The sequence below is a fragment of the Brachyistius frenatus genome, unplaced genomic scaffold (genome assembly GCF_029030835.1).
Source record: "Brachyistius frenatus isolate BFR_SWC_R1_liver_20210118 unplaced genomic scaffold, ASM2903083v1 Contig_21, whole genome shotgun sequence".
NCBI lineage: Eukaryota > Metazoa > Chordata > Actinopteri > Embiotocidae > Brachyistius > Brachyistius frenatus.
In genome coordinates, this window is record NW_027210620.1 from 4,019,600 (window position 1) to 4,044,132 (window position 24,533).

The window sequence follows — 24,533 nt, forward strand, 5'->3', positions numbered from 1 at the left end:
TTGTACTTCAGAATCTGCTTGCAGAGCCTCAACACTAACATGCACACAGTCACGAATGGACATGTGTGCATGCGTGTGTGTGTGTGTGTGTGTGTGTGTGTGTGTGTGTGCGCGAGTTGCTTTATGAGCAGAGGTGCCATTGACATGATTGTGTTTTATTAACCTACCACTGTCTAACGGTGGACTTGGGACGAGAAGAGAAGAGAAGAGAAGAGAAGAGAAGAGAAGAGAAGAGAAGAGAAGAGAAGAGAAGAGAAGAGAAGAGAAGAGAAGAGAAGAGAAGAGAAGAGAAGAGAAGAGAAGAGAAGAGAAGAGAAGAGAAGAGAAGAGAAGAGAAGAGAAGAGAAGAGAAGAGAAGAGAAGAGAAGAGAAGAGAAGAGAAGAGAAGAGAAGAGAAGGCCGACTCTTTGACAAGAAAGAATGGGATAGAAAAAGCAGAGAGCAAAACAACACTTCCAGCTGAGGCCATGGACTAAAGTGAGCCAGAGACCGGGCGGACCGAATAGAGAATGGACATGGGCAGAGAGCGACTCACCCTGGGATTGCTGCTGCGTTTGGGCATTCTGCTTACTGCTGTGTGTGTGTGCGTTCATGTTTACCTGGAGACAGGTTGGCAGGTCTCCCCTGCACCCCTGACTTCGGGACATCCCAGCCAGTCCAATCAGAACCGGGGTCAACAAAGCAGAATTAAACGGGTGCCTGCAGAAGCAGAGGAGCAGGACAAAAGCATTAAAAGGAGAATCTCTTATGTTCGCACAGTGAAGAAGGACAATATAGCGAATAAGAGGAATGAAGTCAGTGAGGACCCCTCACCACCGTGCTGCCCACCTCTCCACCCGCACAAAAAGGTAGGTTTAATATACTTTCAACTTCTTTGTTCTTAATTGCTGCGACTGAGATTCTTGTAAGTTTATCGGATCCTAAATCAGTGTAGCAGGAGACAGACCGGCTCAATAAGGAGCTTTCACTCCATCCCTCTGAGTCACTGGCTTAAAGCTCAGTAATCCCAGGAGGGTGATGAAGGAAGAACAGGCTGTAGAATCAATGCATGTTCAACGAGCACTTCTGAAATGCTTCGAAGTTGAAAAAGAGAGTTTGTCACTCTGGTTTTATTTTTTGAAAGAGGTTTATAATTTAAACAAGTGTAGGTTTAACATAAACTGCAAATCAAACACTCCCCCCTCTCGTATCGGCTGCAAACCTATACAGAGTCAGCTCCAACAAAGGACTATTCAAACACAGTGTCTTTTGGAGCTATTTACATACTCAAACACACACATACACAAACTCCAGGAGCTTGACCTGCTGACCTGTGATGGGTGTGTCAGCGCACCAGTTTAACAACCCTCCACTTGCCTTTCTCCATGCATTTCTCTTTGATTCATCGCTGCTCTTTGCTGTTGCCTTAATTTCGTCATTCGATCTCCCCATCCATCTGTCTCCCTTTTGTTCCCTATACCCGCCCATTTCTCTCAACCCTTCCCACCAACAGAGCACACATATTCACACACACACACACACACACACACACACACACACACACACACACACACACACACACACACACACACACACACACACACACACACACACACACACACACACACACACACACACACACACACACACACACACAACACATCTGCCTTTCCCTCATCTTCCTCCTCGCCACTGTTTTTCCTAGCTCTGTTACTTCGGGGTGTACGTCTTTTAATCTTTAATGACCTAAGTTATAGTGACAAAGATGCTGGCAATGAGCTCTAAATGCCATGGAAATCACTACAGGGCTATTACGCCAGGGGCACTTGTGCACCATCAATTTTACATATGCTCACTCGGGAGAGGAAGAATCAGGGATGATTCTTAACACAAAATTTGTCTCCTAAGGTGCCCTGCAGGGGCCCTGATGAAATTTCTGTGTCATGTGCGGCTGCCATTTAGCTCCCTCTTTCTCTCTACCCACACTCTTCCTCACTTTTCTCCCTTTTGGCTCTCATCTTGAACATCGCTGGTATTTTTTTGCTTTGTCATGTTACCTTCATGCTCTAATCCTTCCTCTTGCTTTTTATTCTCTCTTGTCTGTATCAATTTAAAACTTCAGACTCACCTCCCACTTCTAACCCATATTTCTCTTATTTTCCCTCCCTTCCTTTAACTTCTCTCTCACACCGGCTCTTCATTGCTTCTCTCTCCTCGCGGCACGTATTCATTGATTGCAGATGAAATAATGGGCTGGAAAGCAGGACTGTTGTTATGCAAGGAATTTGACAAGTACTTTTTTAGTGACCTTGGAGAACAGCAATGGAGGGAATTGAGAAAATATTTTGCATAATGTAAAAAAAAATAAACCGAAAGCCAAGGGCATGCACAAGTTGGTTTTTCCAGAAACACAGAGGAAATTTACTTTTTAAACACTCGTGCTTCCTAAGCAATTATTCATTTCAGAATTTCTGGTTTGTATCAAAGGATTAGTTTATTGTTTGTTAATGAGCCTGACAACTATAAAAATGAAAGTATGCAGACCTTTTCCCAGTCCATATCTATTTAAAAGAGACTGGTCAAAGTGAACATATGGTTTGAAATATAACCTTTTGTATAACTTTATATGCCTGGCAAAATATTTGGTGTGTTAAATGCAAAATAACTTTTTCAACTATCTACAGAGTATGGAGAGATCTTAGTTTTATGTTGCTGCAGAACATAAACAGAAACGGTTGCCCCCCCACGATTATCTATTTATGAGCTGCTGTGAAACAAAATAAAATCAGTGTAATGTTTTGCAACAGCCACAGCTCCGTCTACAGCAAAGATATTTGTGCATATGATGGCACACTGTTGTTTTCCTAAGATTCAATTCTATGCTCATTTATAGTTTCTTATATTTGTTCATAAACTGAACACAACTGGAGGGGTTTATGGACAAACAGTTGATATATATATCAGCAAATAATCATAACAGATAATTAAGGGAATGAACACTGTAGAAGTAATATCCAAAACATCCACACATCCCAAAATACATATGGGCAGAGCCTTTTTAGGTATAAAGTTTCTGCGCTACAGTGCAGTGTTGAGTTGTTGGTGAAGGTAATATAACTGAAGATATAATCAGTATAAATGCTCATAGTAATGTCTTGGCTTAGTCATAGTAATGTCTTGGCTTAGTAATAAGGGTTAAATGCTCACATTAAATATTACATCCCTATATTCATATAGTGGAATACATGATGTGTTTCCCTCTTAACATATTCAATCAGTATGTTTGATTGAGGCAGGCACTAAAACAATCATAAGTTTAAGACACTTTATTATCTGCTAATAAAACTGTTGAGAGGATTTTTCACCTGTTTATGGCTTTGTATATATTTTATATGATGTACATATGGTGTTTTATTTGTGTCTCAGTAATTAAGACGCAAATAAAACTCCCCAGCTGTCTTGTTGTCAGCACTTCATCACATCTGCATAGAATATTTGTACTTTCACATAGTGTGCTTATTTTATGGCATTTTTGTTGCATACCAACAACTACACGGTGTCACAGCGTCACAAACAGCAGCTGATCTGTCATCTGTGCTGCAGTTTGAAAACACCAGAAGGTAGGGATGTTTCGCTTAAAGGCTTTTTCTGAGCAAAATAAAGCGAGAAATCATTCATGAAGGCAAAGCTCTTTTCAAAACTCATTCTAGAGGCTGTAGAGTAGAAAGGTGACAGGACAGACTGTTGCTGACAAATTATGTCTCCCTTAATAAACTGTCTGCGTATTTGTGTGAGAGAGAGAGAGACACAGCCTCGGGGACTGTTTTCTGTTTTAGCAATAACCAATCAAAAGGAAATCTAATCTCTTAGCTGTCAGACATCCACACAAGTACACTCACACACATCTTCTTTAATCATTTACCTTGTGCAGGTTTTCTTCCCCACCGGGAAAAGGGGAGAAGGATGAGTTGGTAAATTATAGACAGACATGAAATGTGTTCGCTCAGACAACAGCAGCAGTGATGGAGGGAGAGAAAGAGAGACGCAAACACAAAGAGAGAAGGATGTCGAAAAGCAGACACAGCATGCACTGATGATTCAGCCTCCTGTCTTTAACACAGCAATAGACAGACTATAGTGGCCTTAAGTCACAGTGACGTACACACACACACGACAAAGAGCCTCGACACTCCAACACTGAAACCTACTGTGAAAAAGGCCAACAGCGACTGGCGGCTCAAAAAGTCAACAAAAAAAAAGTAACATATGACATCATATGTTAATTTAAATGACTAAGCCTCCCATGAATTATGATGCACTTATTGCCATTGGTGGGAGAGGAAGTGATGCCACTTTCCTGGTTGGAGAAAAGAAGCAAGTGGCAAAAATGTACGGCGTATTGTGTATTCGTACAGAGTATTGTAAGATACTACCATGTACAGCTGGTAAGGGATTTTCTGTAAATACCTCCAGAAAATAGGCTGCATCCCTAATATGATTAAAAATAAGAGCATGTTCAAGATGCTCAAGATGATTTATAGAGATAAAATCTCTATAAATAACGTACAAGTCCACATGAAACAACACTTCACTTCTGTCTACATTACACATAGTTTACAACAACAAATAAATCACTGTCCATCTCAGAAGAGAGATTCATCTTTTGTTGCTATCCCCAATGTTTCTTTAACGTTTGTTTTCATGCCAAAAGGTCTTGTTGTGGTGAGTCATTTCTTATCCAAGAAAGGGTATAAGTATAAAAGGGGTTGTATGTTGCAGAGATTTGAATGCCCTAAAGTAATGGGTAATTTGGGGTTGTATAAATATACTGACTTGACTTCACTGTGAACCATTTACCCAAAATCCTTTTGCTGTTTTACTGTTATGTAACTTCCTGCTTCTCATTTCCGAGCACTCAGTGAGTTGAAGTGTGCAGTTGTGATAAAGATCTTAAAGGAAAATTATAACATTTTAGTGTGTTTAAACAGCTTTTATACTTATGAGATATATTTACTTTATATTATGTTTTATACTACGTTCTCATGGTTTGTACTCAGCTATTTAGAAAGTAGTCAAACAAATACAACAACAACAGGAAGAATCTCGACCCAGCAACAATTGTCTATTACTCATCATAGTCGGGCGATTTCAGTCCAGAACTTTACTATGAAGTAAAAATACTTTCTTTGAAGAGGAAATAAGTGGTGCTTAAATCAATAATTGAAAGGATCCCACATTTTTACAAGAGTCCTGTCAAAGAAGAGAATTTTAATAATCACTATTGCTTTTACTCCTTAGAGTGCAACTCAGTGACAATTTTGCTCTTATTTTTCTGAAGAATATGTAGTTTGCACCTATGTCTTCTCTAAAGTCACACATTGTAAAAAGTCAAACACAACATCTTAAAATTCATGTTGAAATTAATGTTTAATCTTAAACTGCTACATATATTTTCCTGCATAGCCATCTTATCACTTCTCCCTGCCCTCTATCCACAGCGTCCCATTTAACAGTGAAAGTATTGTGAGATTGTGGGCAATGTAGGGCTTTTCTGTAGGAATTCCACACCAGCATCGTTCAGAGATTACTCCCACATAGTCCAGCTGTCATTCACATGTCACACACATTGAACCTCAAAGCCCACGGACATGCAGTACATAGATCACAAGAGCAGAGGAGCAAAGTGGAACCATGGATTCTTTAAGACAGGCTTTCCAGTTTAAGAAGATTTTGTAACATAAAAATCCACGACAGTTTACTGAAATGATTATCCAGTGGTGTTAGGATGACCAAATGACAATCTATGCATCTGTCTTTGTGTTTATTTGGAATTATATGAGGATATTGCATAAAACTAGAATTCTGTCTCGTGTTTATAATCCTCCGCCAACAAGTTTAAGTTTACCTCCATGTTTTCCAACACCCGACACGTTCTTGAGACATTGCGAGCATTGTGTGGACAAGAGGTTAATTTGACATTTGACCACCGAAATCCAACCAGTTCATCCTCGACTCTAAGTGAATGTTTGTGCCAAATTTGAAGATTTTCCTGCAAGGCGTCCCTGAAACAACGCTTGCTGGGACTTGAGTCACAGTGACTTTGACTACCAAAAACCAAGCAGTTCATCCTCGGAACCAAATGAAAATTTGAGCCAAGTTTGAGCAAAGAATTCCTGAGATGTTTTGCTCATAATAATGGGACAGACGGACGGATAAACAACCAAAAAACATAATACCGCAACACTGCCTAACGGCGAGTGCTGGTGAGAAGGCTGTAAGATGTCCAAAATTCAAAGAATTGTTTGCAGTCTAGAGTCAAATTCAAAATAGTTTGATACTGTAACAAACCCACATCAATAAAGTCACAAAGCTATTTTAATTGTGATGCATCTAATTTAAAGCAATGATGTTTGTGTACTGCATCAAAATGGTATGATCCCGTTGATCGTCAAAAATACTAACTAAATGTTTCCTTTTGTTCTCTGGTGTCCGAGACAAAAAAAACAACAACAAAAGGAAACAGACACTTATGGTCCTCTAATCTTATTCTAATTCAAGTTTACGAATATTTGTAAATAGTTTTGATTATGATAATAGATTTCACCAAAACCACCAATAAGCCGGAGCAGTTTCCATTTTAATTCAAATGATTTCTTTTGATCAGATTGGACACAAATTCATGTATTTGAAAGGCAAGTATTAATTACTTCAGTTCAAATATAGTCAATTAATACTTTGTTCCTGAGCGTTGATGAATTCAGTCCTGGGATAGAGTGAGAACAGAAAAGGCCACTTTGTACTGCTTGCGCCAACCTCTGCCAGCCAGTATTGGGCCCCAATGGAATTTCTAATGCAGAAACCCGCTGACCTTGGTTATGTCTTGGTAAACTGAAAGACTGGGCTCAACAAAGAAAGAGAGGGGGAGAGGGAAGGACTGTTTGAAAAGAATGAGAGGGGTTGACTCCTGTAATCCCAAAGGTGTGACTGGAGTCAGTTCTCAGGCATCTTTAACCTCCAGCTAGGGCGTCTGGGAAACCAGGGAGTCACAAGAAATCAACGACTGAGAAGCTGACATGTCACTTGGGCCACACTCCTTCACTTCCCTTTTTGCTCCTGAACTAAAAATTTCATGTCCATTACCAATAGCATACTGCTGTTGAACTCCCAGCCGGAGCCATTTATACTCCTATATGGAATCTACAAAAATAGTCTCTTAGAATAACAACATAATTCACAGCATTTGTGCAAGCAGAAACGTGTTAACTCACCATGTAGTCACTTCTGTTAAAAGCGAGAGGTTTAGCATTGCTTAATTTGTCAGTGAAGCTTGTCTTAAGTCACTGAAGAGCCTAAATTTAAATAAAAAGCTAGTGCCAGTAAGCATGCCAGAAATAAAATATGAATATATGAAGCTTTGAACTTTGTATGAAACTGAAAGGAGCACCCCAGTGGTTTTGTATGTTTTAGCCCATTTATTATACGTTGCATAAAGTTTACATCACAGATTATTATTTTAGACTCTGTAAATCCCTTCTCTACAGTTTTTCTCCATTAATACATGCATTCAATTACAGTCTTAAACTTGCCTGAGTTGTGTAATCCATTACCCTGGGAATCAAGTCTGAATTGCTCTTTGTTAAAGTAATTAGGCAGTGTGCACTTTTCACATGATTGTACACATAAACTCCCTCCAGTGTGTTGCAAAGTCCTATCAATCCATACATATTGTGACAAAGTGAAAGAAGGCTTTTTGAATTTTTTGCAAAATCAAAATCAAAAACTAAAATCTTGCATGAAGTCTGAATGCTTTTTTTAGTGACTGTATTTAAGTGACAAAACTCTAGTTATCATACGTATTTGAAATAAAAGAGATATGAATGAAAACCACTGGATGTTTGCAACAGTGGGTTAAATGGCCAAAACCAGAAACTCTACAAAGCATGCAGGATTTGTTGTTAAAGAGATATAACTTGCAAACTCACTCGTATAGGACTTTAAGTTTGTCGGTGATTGCCACATAGTGTACAAAACAGCCTTCCTTAGGTAACAACAAGAGCGGAATAATGAGCTCATACAGTAGGACCACAAGCACCTCGAAAGCAGCTTATATAGCAAAGGTGCAATCGCTGCAGGCAGATGAATTCAGAGCGGGGAATTAAACATGTTTGGACACATGATTTCCAATACAATTTTGGATCATATCACCATGGTGACATTGCATCGTGCATTATGAAAACCCTGGCAAAACAAACAGCTCTAGACAGGCACATAGTTTTACTTGTGCAATACAAGATAATATCAAAGTCTGGCCGAAAGAAAAACAGAGGCTGGAAATCTGTGCCAAGAAATGGGGGAAGGAGGAAAAACAGATCTCTAAGATAATCAATTACCCTTGCTCTGCAAAGTTTAAAGAAATATTAAATATTTAATTTGCATGAGTAAGTGTTTTACACAGTTTTTTAACAAGACAGCTGAGAGCATATCATCCTTGGCCTGATAATTAAGTACTACTTTTTTTGTCAAACTGTTGAGCCGACTACCAGTTTAACAAGGAGGATCCAAATGCACAACACAGGAGGCAGGAGGTCGAAACAGAAGCCGAGTTTTACCAACAGACAGCAGGTTCTTTTACGAAAACAAAGATTCAAAAACCACAGAACAAAGCAAGGTAATAGAAAAAAAAACAATAAAAAAACACAATAACTTACATGATGCACAAATGTTCAGAAGCAATGAATTCACTACACAAGAATAAATATGAACTGGAACTGAAGAGGAGCAATAAAGAAGATGGACTGATCATCTAACAGGTTAGCACAGGAATTGGTAGGAAAATAACCCCAAAGTAGGGAAGTAAAGTCCATATGGCTGCAACAGAGTGACTACAAAATAAAACAGGAAGTGACTACAAAACAACAAGAACCACAACCGGTAAAAAAGAAACAAAAGGGCAGAACCGGGACAATGACTCCTGGAAGCTTGTGATCCCAACTTTTAAATGTAGCTCTACAACAGCTCTGCCTCAAACAAGATGATCAAATCCATATGCTGCTGGTGGAAAAACAAAACCCACTCAGTGCACTTCATGTTACAGTGGGCCCGTTGTGTGTGCTAACTTCTATCACACAAAGATGCCCACTGGAGGGAGGGGGGGGGGGGGGGGTGAGTCAGTGTCAAACTGTCAAGTCCTGATCGCACAATACTCCCTTCAGATGTGGACGCCTTGTTTGGAACATTCCAGAAAGTTCTCAGCCTCCCTCCCAGCTGATATGAATGAGTGCATTGACCTCTGAAATTGGATGCCCTATAGCTCCCATCTTTGCGACTCACCTCCACTGCCCATCCATGAACGCATGCACGCACACACACACACACACACACACAAAGGCAATGAATACCTGCTTCCAGCCAATGGCACATGGTGCGTCACCAAAAAGCCTTAGGTTTGTTTATGTAGCAGAAACCCATTTCAGTAGCGTTTGATGCACGCCTTAGCTTTATGTGTCTGGTTACAAAGACAGCAGACACCACTTAGCCCCAAAAGCAACAAAGAAACCCAGTGAAGCTCAAGAAAAATCATTTAAATAGCTTGTTGTTGCTTTTAGCCTTGTTTAAAACAATATTCATCCCTGTTTCTCTCTCACTTTGTATCAGTTGTACTTATTTGATAGCTGCTACAAGTGATACTGCTGAAGACAATAATATCACAGAAAAACATTGACACTTATACTCTGAAATTGCTGGAAAGATACATCCCCTTGCCATCATCTTTCAATTCCAGTCTACATATCCAGTGATCATATATGTGTAAGACATAAACATGCAAATTGGGAAACAAAGAATGAGCCAAGAATAGAAATGACTCCCTCCCTCCGTCTAGCTTGCCGTCACTCTGTCTGTATTTCCAGCTCCATCTCAGGAAGTAAGTGTCATATGGTGCGCAGCGTGCTCCCTCTGCTCTTCCCAACTCCACATCAAACACAGATTTCATATTTGGGATACTGTCCAGGAAGACAGGGGCACACTCGCATAGACAGCTTCACACACAAAGCCACACACATACAGAGTGTAACTGCTAACAATAAGACCCCATCTGTCTCTTAAGTCGCTGGCCAACAAGGCCCAATTCAAACACAATATAATCAAATCAGAGGAACGAGTGTTTTCAGCGATCAATAATTTTTTTTTATCCAAGTTGCATATTCTACATAACTACTTCGTTTCATGTGGTGATGGATAGGAGCGCCTATGCCTCATTGCTTTTATGAATGCATGCATGAGTGAAGTTGCCATGATGTGAATGAAGAGGGACTGTGTTTCCAAGGCAACACCCAGTTCTGCAGAGATTTAAGTTGATCACATGTGCCATGACAAGTCAAAGGACTCCACAGAACACACTGACTTCACATGTATATATCTGTGAGTGCAGACTGTATGTGAAAGAGGAAGAAAGATGATTACAGCGTTTTCTGATAAGAGCAGCTGTTGGTTATTTTGGGTGGGAACTGGAAACCACAAGTTACTTTTAGGAATCTCTCGAACAAAGTCAAACATAGCTGCCCCTCCTTTTAAAACCACTCACAGCAGTGACTAGTATTGTGTATTTACACCTCCATTAACAACCAAGATTTCCCACTGCGGTTTTGTAAAACATTGGGCTTTAACGGCAAAGCAGCAAATATGGTTCTATAACCACCAACTGATACCTGCATAACCTTGTTATTCAATGGACAACAATGACAACAGTTTTCTTTAAAGGCTTTTGTCCTTGTTGATTACCAGTTAAAAACATCTATCCTGTCCTTTTATGTCTGCTAGTTCTCGGGATCCAGCTGAGTGTGAGAGCGTTTGTGATGCAGGAAAGTTCAGCTTTGCACTGGCAAAATGCTTGAGCACTGCTCATATATCAGCTTTGAGTCAAACTAGATGGACACAAAATGCTACTGCCATGTAGGCGACGACACAAATTGCAGAGTCAGAATGGATGTGTGCTGGTCTTCCATCAGCTTTGAGTTACAGCACGTGGGCAGATAATGCTGCTGCCAATTAGTCTGCAGAATGAGAGTGTGCGCTGTAATGTAACAGTGTGAGGAGCATGAGAGCAAATCCTCAAAGTCAAATAAAATTCAGAAGTTAATTCTTCTCCAACAATGCATTTCTAGGATTATGTCAATTGTTTTCCAGCTTTCCCTCTCTGTCTCCCTCTCACAGAAACTCCTACAGCCCTTCTCTTACAGTAAATGCATCCCAGATGTGGGTTTGTTAGACAAATGAGAAACAGTAGAGAGAGGAGAACAAGCTCTTCATCCTCCATCCACACCATCCATGCCTCAGCCTCCAATTTCTTGTTTTCTCTCCTTCACACAAACAAACACTTTATCTCCACCCCCTTCCTCATGTATTTCTCCACTCCTCCACAGGCTGTCTGTGCCTTCGAGACTGAGGCTGAACTCTTCTGAGATTACTGCCTTTATTAAAAAAAAAGATCAGCGTAATCCTCCTCTTTAATTCTGTTATACCCTGCCTGTCTCTCCCTGTACTCTGCCAGTGAGCGGGGATTGGCCGATGAGCCGGGCCGGCCAGAGGAGATGACGCTGCAGGAAGTGGAGACAGCTGCATCTGGTCCGACTGCCGGTCTTTCCATCTCCCAGATTAGTCAGAATGATAGAGCTTAGTGAGGCTGATTCTCAGCGATTATCCTCCATATACCTTACAGTCACACGGTATCCTGTCAATCCTTAAAATATACGGGTTATTTTGCTCTGAATATAATAACTTTCAGTGTTTGGCTCTGACTATTACCAGCTGATATAACACAACATGGATTGCATTTGCTGTTCTAAGTCCCACGTATACAGCAGGGATAATATTTAGTAAACAGGTCTGATCTGGCGTCGGAATCAAACCTGGCCGACACTCGTTTGCTGTACAAATCTTTGTTTACAACAGCCTTACAGGAAAAAGGCTGGATGCATATTGTATTTTTCTTATGGGCAACAAATTTCACAAAAAGCCAGAAAGACCAAATCCAAACAGAGAACTGATTCTAACAACGCATTTAAGATTTAGGAGGAACAAATGGGCTTGAGGATGCCTGACACGGAAAGCTAGAAAATACTGGAAGACAGAAAAACACCATGTGGGCTCTGGTCTTTTAACTGGGGTTCGTCAACAATAATCAAACTATAAAATAACAGGCTCTATATCCTTTGAATGTGCATGGATGGTGAAAAAATGTATTGTCTGCCAAGAATTTCTTTGGGGGCTCATCTCAAACAAATGGTCAATAATGGCAGGTAGCTTTTTCATCTTTCACAGGAATTACTGCAATTACTGGCACACAAAAAGTAATACAGTTTACATTTCTACAAGTAGCAATAGTTTGTTGTTCAACAGAACTAGTAGTAAGCAAGAGTTTGTGAGTGATAGCAATTAGGGTTTCATGAAAAAATAAAAGGACATAACTTACATAATTTAACAACTAAAAATACATTTTAGTCATAAATACAAATTGCACCAAGGTTCAAAGCACCACAGTAATAACAAACCATCTTTCCCCGAGTCGCCCGTTTTCATTTCCAAAGTGTCAAACACAACCATTCCGTTCAATCCATTGGTGTCACAGAGATACGCACAAGGTGCCCTACGGTGTCTGCACTGTGACTCGACGCTCTGGGATGAGAACAGTTTGCCCTGAATCCCATTAGCACAAGCCTCTGGAGCACAAATCTCGGATATGATCTTGCACCTGGGTTCACCACCCACTAGAAAACAGAGCGAGGTTAATGTGAATCATCTAGCAGCTGTTTCATTGAACCACAACTTCTCTGTCTGCCCACTTGTCCATTCCATGTCTTGACCTTCATTTGGCATCGGGCACTGTTGAGTTTTGACCCGAGCTGTCAGGAAAATACAGCCTGTCGGAGAACATCTTCTGACTTCAAGACAGTCCGTGGTGCTAAAAAAAACATTCCACATGCCGATGAACTAAAAGCTTTGACCTCTTGGCTGCACAGCTTGGTGGTATTTTTTCTGAAGTGTCTGGACTCTGGTGAGAGCAATTGCAAAAGAATGAGCAGCAGGTCTGACACTCAGCCACCCTGGCACTTTACCAGCAGACGGGGCTGACTTGGCAGCGCTCTTGCTTGTCGCCTTATGGTTTCCAAACGGGTAGCCACATCTCACCTGTAGCTTGGTCCTCCGTGACCTTCGATGTGCTGATGACAATTTTGTTTACTCAAGCACTGATTGCGCCGTGTCCCTCAAACTCTCTGACCACACTGCCATCGATCGTTATGTATTGACTTTTTTTTTTTCTCCTTGTTGTAAATCTAAATACAGAAATGGAACTATTACCTTTTTCATATTTAGGTGCATGTCCTTCTCCATCTGTGTGGTGTTTTTTTTTTTTTTTTAACTCTACCACCGCTTCTACCGCCCACTTCTCCCCTCTTCTCGTCCGCCTTCATTGTCCTGGCAGACAGTCTTCTCTTGTTTTATCCAGTCATCTCTTGTTCACCCATCCATCCTCTTCTCCCTGAGGGATTATTCATGCTTGGCTTGGCTGCTCACACCTCTCTCACACCCAGGCTGAGAGGCACATATCCAAGAACACACCCAGCTATATCCAAACATGCAGGTCGTGCACAGGCAAAATCCATGTTTTATTGATTTCTGACATGTAAAGAAGAAAATATGATGTTACTTTACAAATGGCGGTGTTTGAGGAATGCTTGGGATCAGTTTCACTTTTGTGGCTGATTGTGTGACATTTGCATCCAGAGTTTGCTGATATTTTGAGCAATCCTGTCTTTCCTCTATCCATGCAGGTTCTCTGGCCGCCATAGAACCCCAAGGCAAAATATTTCCTCTCTCATGCTTAAAAGCTGGTTTCTCTTCATCAAATGCTGCTCCTTTGGTGTTTTCAGTGAAAGAGCTCAGTTCGAACTTCATCTGTCTGCAGCCATTGTTTTCCAAACCTGTCTAGCAGGTGTTCCTTTGCCGTCTTCAGACGTTGAACTTTGTGACGAGGCTGCAGGTAAAGTTTAATTGTGAAGACTCATCTGTGTAGTTCCTGTTTGTGCACCAGCTCTGAAGTGTTAAACGTTGCACCACCACTCCCGTGTCAGCTAAACCTTCCAGCAACTTCTTTGCAGTCATATTTTGGTTTTGCTTTTCCTTTCTGTCCAGCAGATGTTCAGTTTTCTCTGAAAATGTTCTTGGTCTTTCAGATCTTGTCTTAACTTTCACATTCCCCCTAAGCTGCCATTTCTTAAATGACATTTTCGACTGTTGAAATTGAAAGCTGTAAACGCTTTAATATCTTTTTGCAGCTCTTGTCTGTTTTATAGCCATCAACTAGCTTCATTTCTGATCCTAAGTCAGTTGCCTTGTGGTTGTTGTGTATTTCCTAAAGGTCTGATGAGCCTCTGGTATTATCACACAGCTGACTTCTGTCATTAGCTGACTAATGATAGTTCTTGACACAACTAGCGAGTCCCAATGAGTCAATTAAAGCCTAATTAGATAATTATCTTCTGTGTTTTACTTATTTTAAGTAGAAGGGTGCACAAACTAACCCCTATCTCATTAATGATGAATTTTTCTGTAATTTTTCAAGTTGATGAAATATAAATGAACGCATTAAAATCGGGGGGAAAAGGCCCATTTTAAAACGGGATTATTGCAAGACTTTTTAGTTCTTTTGACCGGAGTGCTCAAACTTTTGCATATCTGTATCTCTAACATACAAAGTCAGTCAGTCAAAATAAAACACAAAAGTTGACGTCTAAATTCAAATGTTTCCCTCTTTCCTTTCAGGGCCTCATTATCAGCTGATCATCCCAGCTCCATTTATAACCTGCACGTCAACTCGACTTGCTTACACAACTGAAAACTGAACCCATTTAGTCACATGCATTTTAACTTTCAATTTACCTCTTCAAGTAACTATATTTTAGCGGCCATGTAAATATCTTTCAGTGTTTTGGCTAATTTTGATGTTTCATGTATAAACTTTCAGCAACAAACACGCATACATTTTCTGTGGAACCTTTTCTAGTTCCCGGTATCAAGGTTCCAGCAAATTTCCATTTAAACACTTGAACCTACACTTAATTTCTTCCAGCACTTCCACTTCAACTGATCCTTCAAGCTCAATTCATCACTTACACTTAAACAGACATTTTCACTCTTATCGGTGCCTGAAGCTAAAACCAGATCTTTAACTGTTTTCAGCCATTTTATTTCAACTTCACTCGGCGAGTACACTTCAATTGACACTTTCGCTTAATTCAGTATTTCTATCCTCTTTATCTGTATTCTGTATTCAGGGTTAAAAAGTGCAAATGATAAAACAGCTGGTGTGTTGTAGAATGTTTTTTCCCTAATTAATCAGTTATTTCCATTGCCCATCTTGTTCATGTAAAGACAACTATAGCTTCAATGGTGGTGCTGAGGATATCTAATGTCATGGGATTAATGTCTACCCAGCTGAGGCTCGACACTCCTGACTGATGTTCTGTGTGTTTGTTATTAACACTGTTGTCCCTGAGGTGTTGATGACTTATTGCTTGACTGAACACAGGGCTTAATACTAATCTCATCACTGCTGTAATGATTCACCAGTTAGTAATAGCCCATAGGCACGTATACTATAATGTGTACATAGACACAACACCATCTCTTTCTAGACAATTTACCAAAGACGAATATTCCACAAAATTTGTTTTAGATCAAAGGGTTTTTGAATGTTTAGGTGTATAAATATTGCAATAATTTTTTTCTAAATACCTTCACATGAATAGAGACGACATGAATGCAGGCTGTGAGAATAACAGACTTAAATTGAAAAGATAAGCTGTACAAGACAATCCAGCTATAAAGCAAAGTCTTACATCTAGAAAGCTGTCACGTTTCTTCTCCTGGTGAAATCTTCCAATGTTTCCATCTCTTCTCTGCTATAAAGTTCAGGGAGGTCATGTGTTTGTGTGTGGATTAGAAAATCCCATTGTCCTTTTCCTCTCTACTCTCAACCATTGCTTACAGTACATACTGCAACCTCCCTGAGAGTCCATTGTCCCAGATATCTGCCCTCTGATCAGTGGCCCAGTACCAACCTGTACCGGGGTGATGTATGGGGCCTGACAGCCGAGTTGTGCAGGGAGGACTTGGTAAGGAGATGAATAGGGCAGCTTAGAGACGAAGAGTTCTGGGAGCTTTTAGAGTCCCCAGGATGCAGAAAGGTAGATGTTGTTTGTCTGTGTGTAAATGGCATGCAGTCTTTCAGTCTCTGTAAAGCTCTCCTGGCCTCAATACCGCATCTTTTGGAGCGAAGTTGATTGGAATTGTTATTTCGGGTTTCTTCTTTTTATCAGGGATTGTTTGTGAGATTGTGGGCTTTTGCCAGAGAGATTTCCACTATGGTGTCCGAATCACAATTATATAAAGGGATTGCACAACAGATAATCTATGGGGAAACTGAGGTAAAAATCAGAGGAAAAACATCCTGATAAAAACTGATCCAGTAATCACTGTTTTTACAGAATTTGTACTGTCCTGTTACAGATTAATAATGATGCCATATACTTAAATATCAAGAGATTTATTTTGATTGAGCTCTCTGTGGCATGTAGAAAGCATCTTTTCTATGCAGAGTAAGTTGTAATGTTTTCTCCAAAAGGTACCCATGTGTATTATTGGGCCAATGAAACGATCTGTTTTCAAGAGACACCTCAAATATGTATATTGAACTATTTTCAAAGGTTGATTTTCAATGTATTTGCTATGTCTGTCTGACCATTAGTCATTGCTGCTATAGCAATCACAGCTATTTTATATTTCCTAATCCACAAGCATCTTTGGCTGACTCTGATCTTTTCCTAACTGTTCTGCACATTCATATTATGAATATTTTCATATATTAATAATAATAATAATAATCTACAAAACAAGAATTACACATTCATATAACCTAATTAGATAAATTAACTACACAGTCACTAGCAACTGGCAATTTAGTTCTCTTTTTCAAAGGACTAAAATTTGTTCTGTTCTTGCATTTTTTTATGTTTTGAATGGACAAACTAAAATGAAACCATTTTTTTTTTTATAGTATATAAAAGTAGAAATGTTAACATGCAGCCTATCTTGCTATGTATTGCAAAAACAGAGTTCAGCCTGTGTTTATTGTTGGAGAATATACCTCACCATGTCTAAGATGTGGAAAAGTCTAGGCTACCCCTACCAACAATATTTTGAACTGTAATATATATATATATATATCAATTATTAAGCACGGTGGTTATAATGCAAGCCTCAAGTTTAAAATGTGTTGTTTTCAAGTAATGATATTTTTAATTCAATGCAGATATTCTTTACAATTTCTAAGTGAGACACTAAAGAGAGAGACAGAACAGAAGCAGGCTGTGAGAGGAAGAGAGAGATAGGAAAGGAAATTGTTAGAAACAGAGGGGCGATAGAGAGAGGAGGGGAAGAGTGGAGGCATGGCAAGCAGTCAGATGTTTTGACATGCTGCAAATCGATTGGAGGCTGAATGCCAAACACTGAATAGTAGCGTGTGGATCAAGGTCTGTAGCCACTAAAGGAACAGCTGATTCTATGTGCTGGCAGATTCAGGATCAGCATCACTGGAGGAGGAAATTACACACATGGTGCTGTCAGATAGTGTATTAGCAGAGTGCTGTGAGATATGTCCATATAAACTCAATGAATTGTGTAATTTTTATACTCAAGTGTGAGTTTCTATATACATGTATGCTCTAGTCTAGTGTGTGTTTGTCCAGGTGCACTGAAGATTAAAAAAAAAAAAAGACAGCCCCGTCACTGAAAATGCTTTAGTAGATAATCTCGTGCTGCAGATCTATGCATCCGTACAGCTTGTGCAGACACACGTGTACGTTCAAGTGCAAACAGGAATCCTAATGTGTGTGTAAAAGGAGTGTTTGAGTGCAGCCCAGTATCACACCTCTCAGTGCACTAAAGGATATGACCGTCAGAAAAGGAGTACAAAGAGTAATAAAGATCAAGTAAGAAGGAGTTTGGGGGGGTGTGGACAGAACAAACTTGCGACACAGATATGGCATCCTCGTGGACGGAGGGGTGTATTACACACTTTAGCAAATGAAAATATCAAAGATGCATGAATGACCAATGCACAATCTAAGACTTTATCAAGGATTGTAACCCTAGCAAATCACTTTTGTTAATTTAAAAAAGATAAATAGAAATTCAAGTGTCTTAGCTGTGAATCCCTCTGGGTTGTTCCTGTAGTCACTGTGAGTAGAGTGAAAGAAAAAGAGTGCTGGAAATATGGCAGTGAATACCAACACAAGGTTATTTTCCTGAACAGACAATGCCCTTTACAGGTTGCTTGCCAGATGTGCCCACAGCAAACAAACAAACCCAAACATGATATTGTTAGCTGAACTTTCCATAACCGTGGAAAATTTGAAAATAAACTGCAGCACCCATATATGACTGATGAGGCAGGGATGTGTGCTTTCATGAAATCACTGAATAGAATTCATAGCAGGGCCACTAATGAGTACTTGGCCATGGTGATTGACCCAAGAAATGATTGTGCAAACAACAAATACATCATCACAGGTCTTCTACTGCTGGCTCTCCATCTTACGGCCTCTCCTCTAATCATAAACAGACACATTCCTGTAGAAATGAAGCAGACTATACACCAGAGGTCTGCCAGGTTTCAGGAATGTGATCACAGCAGAACTGAGCTGTTACAGCCAGCCGAGGTCTTATTTTTCCACTGTAAAACACAGATGAACTTTCCAAAGTAAATTTTTCTGTACCTTCCAGCACGTGATGCATATGATTAAATAGCAGGCCCCATTTTACTAAAATAACACGAGATGAACTTTACGAGTTTATTTGTCACTAACGCACGAGTGGAAACAATTCTCCGCAGAGCACATTGTGACCTAGTTTGATCAGTTCCTTTACACAAGTGGGTTATAATACCTGAAAGAATAAAGCTCCTTTATTGTTGACCTTGCACTGGATTTCTTGCGAGTGGCCTACTTCGATGTTAGATAATTATACTTTCTTATGTTCTTTTCATTGTTACTGATCATGCATATGTGTGTGTGTGTGTGTGTGTGTGTCCCACTACAGACACCAAGGTGGCATATAGCCCTGGAGCCCTGGGCCAGTGAGAGTCAGTCTCTGGAGGAGGAAGCTAAAAGGTTCCTCAGCTACATCACAACCCCACAAGTGAGCCATCGTTTAAATTCTCACTGGAGTGGCGCCTAAAATAATTTCCTGTTGTTTAAAACCAGATCTATTCATTTCAATTCATGTATTTTCAACTACAACTGTATATACAATAATGTGTATCATATGTAACAGTGGTAGAATATAACCAGCATTTACTGTACTTTACCAATTTGATGAATATGTATATTATATGCTCGGTGGTAATTCTAGATCATTTCATATTAATTGTGCTTTCCTGTTGACTATGTTTCATTGTGGATCAAATCATCTTATATCTGATTTTGACTATTTGAACCAAAGGTTAACCAAACATTGTAACTAAATACATAAATGTAGCATTAAGACTTTAGTTAGAAAACTGATCATTATAGTACTGTTACTATAATAGGCACAGACGCACTTCATATTGACAGCTCTTTGTTATATATATATATATATCATCCAATGACTGAGCTACACTGGCATCTCTGACATTCAGCTCAGCCAGAGCATTTGTCTTGCTTGACAGCACACACAATTCATTATTCTATTGATTACCATACAGATGGAGCTCATGGCCCCTCTATTCAGACTTAATCAATGAGATGTTGCGTTTTGTTTCTGCATCTATATCAGTATTAATTACTACAAATCGATTAAGATGTTGTGCATAATAGTTTGGAGAGAAAAAAAAAAAAAATCAAGGGACTGAAACAGCCTGGAATCATGTGTCTATGGTGAAGGTCTAAAGCATGGTCTGACATTTTTTTGGATTACATGTGCTGGGGTTTTTATTGTAATGAAATTGGCTCAGGGATAAAACAGCATCTTATCTTTCTCCCTCACACAATATACCCAGAACATGGAGTACCCCACTCCAAATGACTAAGCGTTCATTCTATATCTTTCACAAAGCAGAAATTCAGCTCATAATGAATTAGTGCTGGGGTGTGTGCGTGTTCAGGCACTTGTGGGTAATTTTGTGTGAGGAAGGAAAGGGACAAGGACAAGAACAGAAAGACAGAGATTGTGTGAATGTGCGTATGAAGTGTGTGTTTGCGGGGAAGCTGTGGAAGGGAACTGTCCATCATTGACAGTGACAGGCGAGGGTGGAGGAAGCTGGCGAGGGGATGGCAGCATCCTCAGCTGTAATGCTGACTGACACAGTGCCTGGTGGAACTGTTACTCAGAGAGATGGCCTGCGACACAACTGTCCAATCAATACCAGTCAGAAGCTTCCATGCATGTATGCATGCACCAGCACACACACACGAGCATTTCCTAACAGCATGACATGCACTGTCGAATAATTTCTCGTTAGCTTATCAGCAATAAGTAGTTCATTCACTGTAACGGATGTTCAATGAAAACACTCTTTCAGGTCAACTTTTACAGCTCTGTGTAACATCGTTCTGCAGTCAGCAGTTCAACGTCGATGTGAAGAAGCAAAAATGATCAAAAGTGATTTGGTAGTTCACAACGCACTGCGCATTGTATGCTGATGAATGCTTTCAGCTGGAACATAAATGACGACGGATATAATGGAGCCGTGTCCAAAGTCAATAGATTTATTCAAATAGATTAATGCACCTCTTAACACAAACAACACAATTCTTGTGCTCTTTGCTACAAAGACACATGGGGTGACTTTTATTTCCTGTCAAATGGTGGCATGGCACCTGACTCGCTGGTTCCTTCCTGCCTGACCCGTCACTGCATGATTTGATTAGAGGAAGAGGTTTATTCAAAGGTGACAGCAGGAAAACTAAACCTAAAAGGGTCTTTCAAAGCTGTAAAAATCAGACTCACTCAAAAAGGGACCTCTGGTAATGTAAACATGCGTAATGAACAGTTTCAAATGTCAATTTTAGGTGCACAATAGATGTGATTTTAAGAGGTGGGGATACAGCGCTCGTGATTTCTATTCATATAGCATGAAAGTACTGTTGGAAAACACTTACCACTCCATTCTTAGTTTTCTCACATTTTGGCATGGCCAGAAAACATTTAGCGCACACCGAGCTGCAAGTTTAAGACGTATATGAAACACAGTTGACATTACAAGAACACACACACAAGCTGTTACATTTGCACCTGAACGGTGCACAGTAAAGCTACAGATTTCTGCTTCACGTCATCGTGTCTGAGCTCCTACTGTTCTTTTCTCTGAGAACGGACTCTCTGCAGCAGACAGGACTTCAAGAAACCAGACATGCAAACATTTGAGCAGCAGCTCCCGCGCTGAAGCTTAATCACTTGGAAAACTGCAGATGTACAGCACAAAAGCACCGTGCTGATATGTGTATACATGCATATGTACACATGCGGGCACGTGCTTTGTAAATATTGAATAACTCGCATAAACAAGCCGGTTGTTGAACTGCTGGTTGACGGTGAGAAAAGGAGCTGAATTGAACAAACGGTTTCAAGGCTGACAATGATCAAATATTGAGCTTCATCACAATACTCTGGCTATTTGCAGTATCTAAAAAGGATTTTGTTTGTAAATATGTCATGATCAAGGGGACACCGACATTCTTTTTGTTAGGAATTTTTTCAATTAATGACTTTTTTTTTTAATGAAAAAGGCGAGCTGAAGACGCTCGCAGACAAATGGTGAAATAACTCAGCATCTTTGTTCAGTTAGAAGTATTTGATATGGGCATATCATGAACAATTTGTCTGTAATAATATTCTACACTTGTTTATGCACTTCCAAGATAAGTTTTCTCTGGCCTTGAACACTAACTGTATACAGAATACTTTCTTAGTCTGAACAGATACTTACATTTGCTTTACAAAACTATAAGTTTTGCATCACCATTTATGTGGTTTAAAGCCAAATGTAGACTCTCTCCCTTTCAGGTGCATTCTGTTAGCACCATTGAGAGCAAGTCAAATTCTACTATTCATGTCCAAGTGTAGATCCTACTTTTGTTTGGCCATTATCTTTACAATGCTGGACTCTCATCAGCCAGGGAACATAAAATAACTTTACCAAGAAGTTCTGCTCCGTGTTACTGGAAATGTTTTTTCTAACATGTGCATTTTTTATGTGTCCAGGTGTCATGTGCATCATTACCTGGTGAGGAAGCTGCCCAAGAAGGGTCCACAAGTGATTGGGCTGTTTGCCTGGATCCCAAGTACAGCCTGATCCACAGGATAAAGAGCAAACACTGCCGGATGTACTCTTTTGGGTGGGTATACTAATACACACTCGCATGTAAGGTTTGTTTTGCTACGTTTCTGTGGGGCCGAAAGGAAATACTTTAATGTCCAACAGGAATCGATTCCTAATTGTAATCACTTCTATAAAAACTGTAGATGTAGATGCAACAGCCATTCAGAACGTCTGCTTCTGTGATAAGCTGCGAGACATCTAATCAAAATAGTTTTCATATTACCCAGGAAAATGTAATTATTTTTTAGTCATATTGGCAGACGCCTCTTTATATTCTATCAAAGAATAAAAGCTTTTTTTTTTAACGCAATAAACAAGGAAAAGTATCTCTGTCTGTATGTTACCTGTTAGCCTTTTCTTTTTATGTCGTCCTATTTCAGTGTCTAATGGTTCACTGAGCCTATTTTTTTTATAGAGGGCCTGTGTGTCTTCGTGTTTCAACTCTGAAGGTAGATATTTTTAGAGTCGGGAAGCAGTTAGGTTGCTTTCCTTCCTGCTGGGGACGATTCCCTTTAATTCGTCAAGTAACACTATAATAAGGGGAAAGATAATCCTCTTTCAGCCTTACCTGTACCCGATGTGGACCGTCACATCCACTCCACCGCTACTTCCTCTCGCTGAGTGGCAAGTAATCTTGAATCCAGTCAGCCAGACCACCAAGGTATTTGACCTTCTTAAGATTGGAGAGTCAATCACTCCCAGTTGGCTTTGTGTCGTGGATCAGCTCGGCCTGGTTCTGCCCTGCTGGGTCTCCACTGTGCAGAGGTGTAGCAGAGGTCTCGGGGGATTTTCCCGCAGGGAGAGCGAGAGCTTATTAATTTGACTGTTGAGAGACAGCACAGGTGTGCTGGCATCAAAGCAAGCAGGGCACAGATAGGGATGAGGGAGAGAGGTGGGACGCATTCACATACATATACACATATACACATACACGTGGGGAGTAGTGCGAGTCGTTGTACTTCTGCTTCTGGCTCCGTGATACTCTGTGAAGAAAGGATCGGAGGTCAAATGGAGAGAAGCATTTATGATATCCTGTGGCTGACTGATGGGAAGGCACTCGAGCAGACAAGCTTCACAGACATGCACAAAAAAAATAAAAGGAATGTTATTATGCAGCTCAGTGATTTATGCAAACATTTTAACATTTGACTTGAATATCATCTCGGGGAAAACGTGACTCACAATTCCAATTTTTTTCAAGCCGCCGAAAGCGGCATTACCACTTTTCCTTCTATCTAACTCATCCCTTAAGAACTCTGGAATTAATTCAATTTACATTAAGTCGCTCCTCAACTCCGGCTAATGCAATAAGAGCGAGTCGACTTAAAAAATGAAATTCTTACAGAAGAATACAGAAACATCTTGAGTTACAAATTAAATGCCCAAAGAGCCTGAAGCAACAGTTAATCAAGTCAAACTGCTCCCTGAAGTTCCGTGTCCCCTATCTAACCTAGATTCATGACACTTCTTGGTCATACTCTTGCATTTATGCCAGGTATGCAGAGTAGCTTCCTCTCAGGAGAATTCAGCTGTGCTGCACATGAGACGCACAACTGCTGTCGACTGCTGCAAATGTCAAATGCTGTGAGTGCAATATATTACCGAGTATGTACACTTGTGTGCATAGTTTTGTGCGCGTGCGCAGTTGATACAACAATTTGCATGCTGTTTAACGAGCCGTGGTCGGCTTTGCCTGAGCAGGATGAGCAGCTGTAATCTAATTGGTCTGTCACATGATGGTGCATTGGGAGAGCGTGGAGTGAGTGGGGGGCTGCAGGATGTTTTTCCACATGAAAGACCAATCATCCAACCTTTTCACCTCCCCTCTACTCGAACTTCCCCCTCTCATCTTCCCAGTATGCTGCTTTCAATCTCAGCATGTCAAGAGTCTTGTCTTGATCGTATATCATTTTTTTCTTGTCATGATGTCACTGTAATCAAAGGTTGCCCGTGTGGCTGAATCATCCATTGTGTGGATGAATCATCCACTGCTATAAAAGCAGCCCAATTTCTGGCCAATCAAAGCAGGCGGTGAACTTCCACGTTCACTGATTTGCAGCTGCAATACCACTGTGTGCCGCTCGGGGTTGGCTCCAAAAAGACTCCGGCTCCATGGACTTCCATTCAACTTGTCTCA

General features: G+C 40.3%; 1 protein-coding gene across 2 annotated transcripts in view; it reads left to right on the forward strand.

The window, feature by feature from the left end:
- Nucleotides 1-24,533, forward strand: part of mettl24 (methyltransferase like 24) — a 35,123-nt gene continuing 10,590 nt past the window's right edge. Inside the window, exons 1-3 of one of the 2 annotated variants that reach the window (XM_069696530.1) lie at nt 1-848; nt 19,135-19,233; nt 22,279-22,412. In XM_069696530.1, coding sequence (XP_069552631.1) covers nt 510-848; nt 19,135-19,233; nt 22,279-22,412 — 572 coding nt within the window. In that variant the 5' untranslated portion in view covers nt 1-509. The remainder of the gene's footprint in view (nt 849-19,134; nt 19,234-22,278; nt 22,413-24,533) is intronic. The other variant, XM_069696531.1, reaches the window with a different exon arrangement.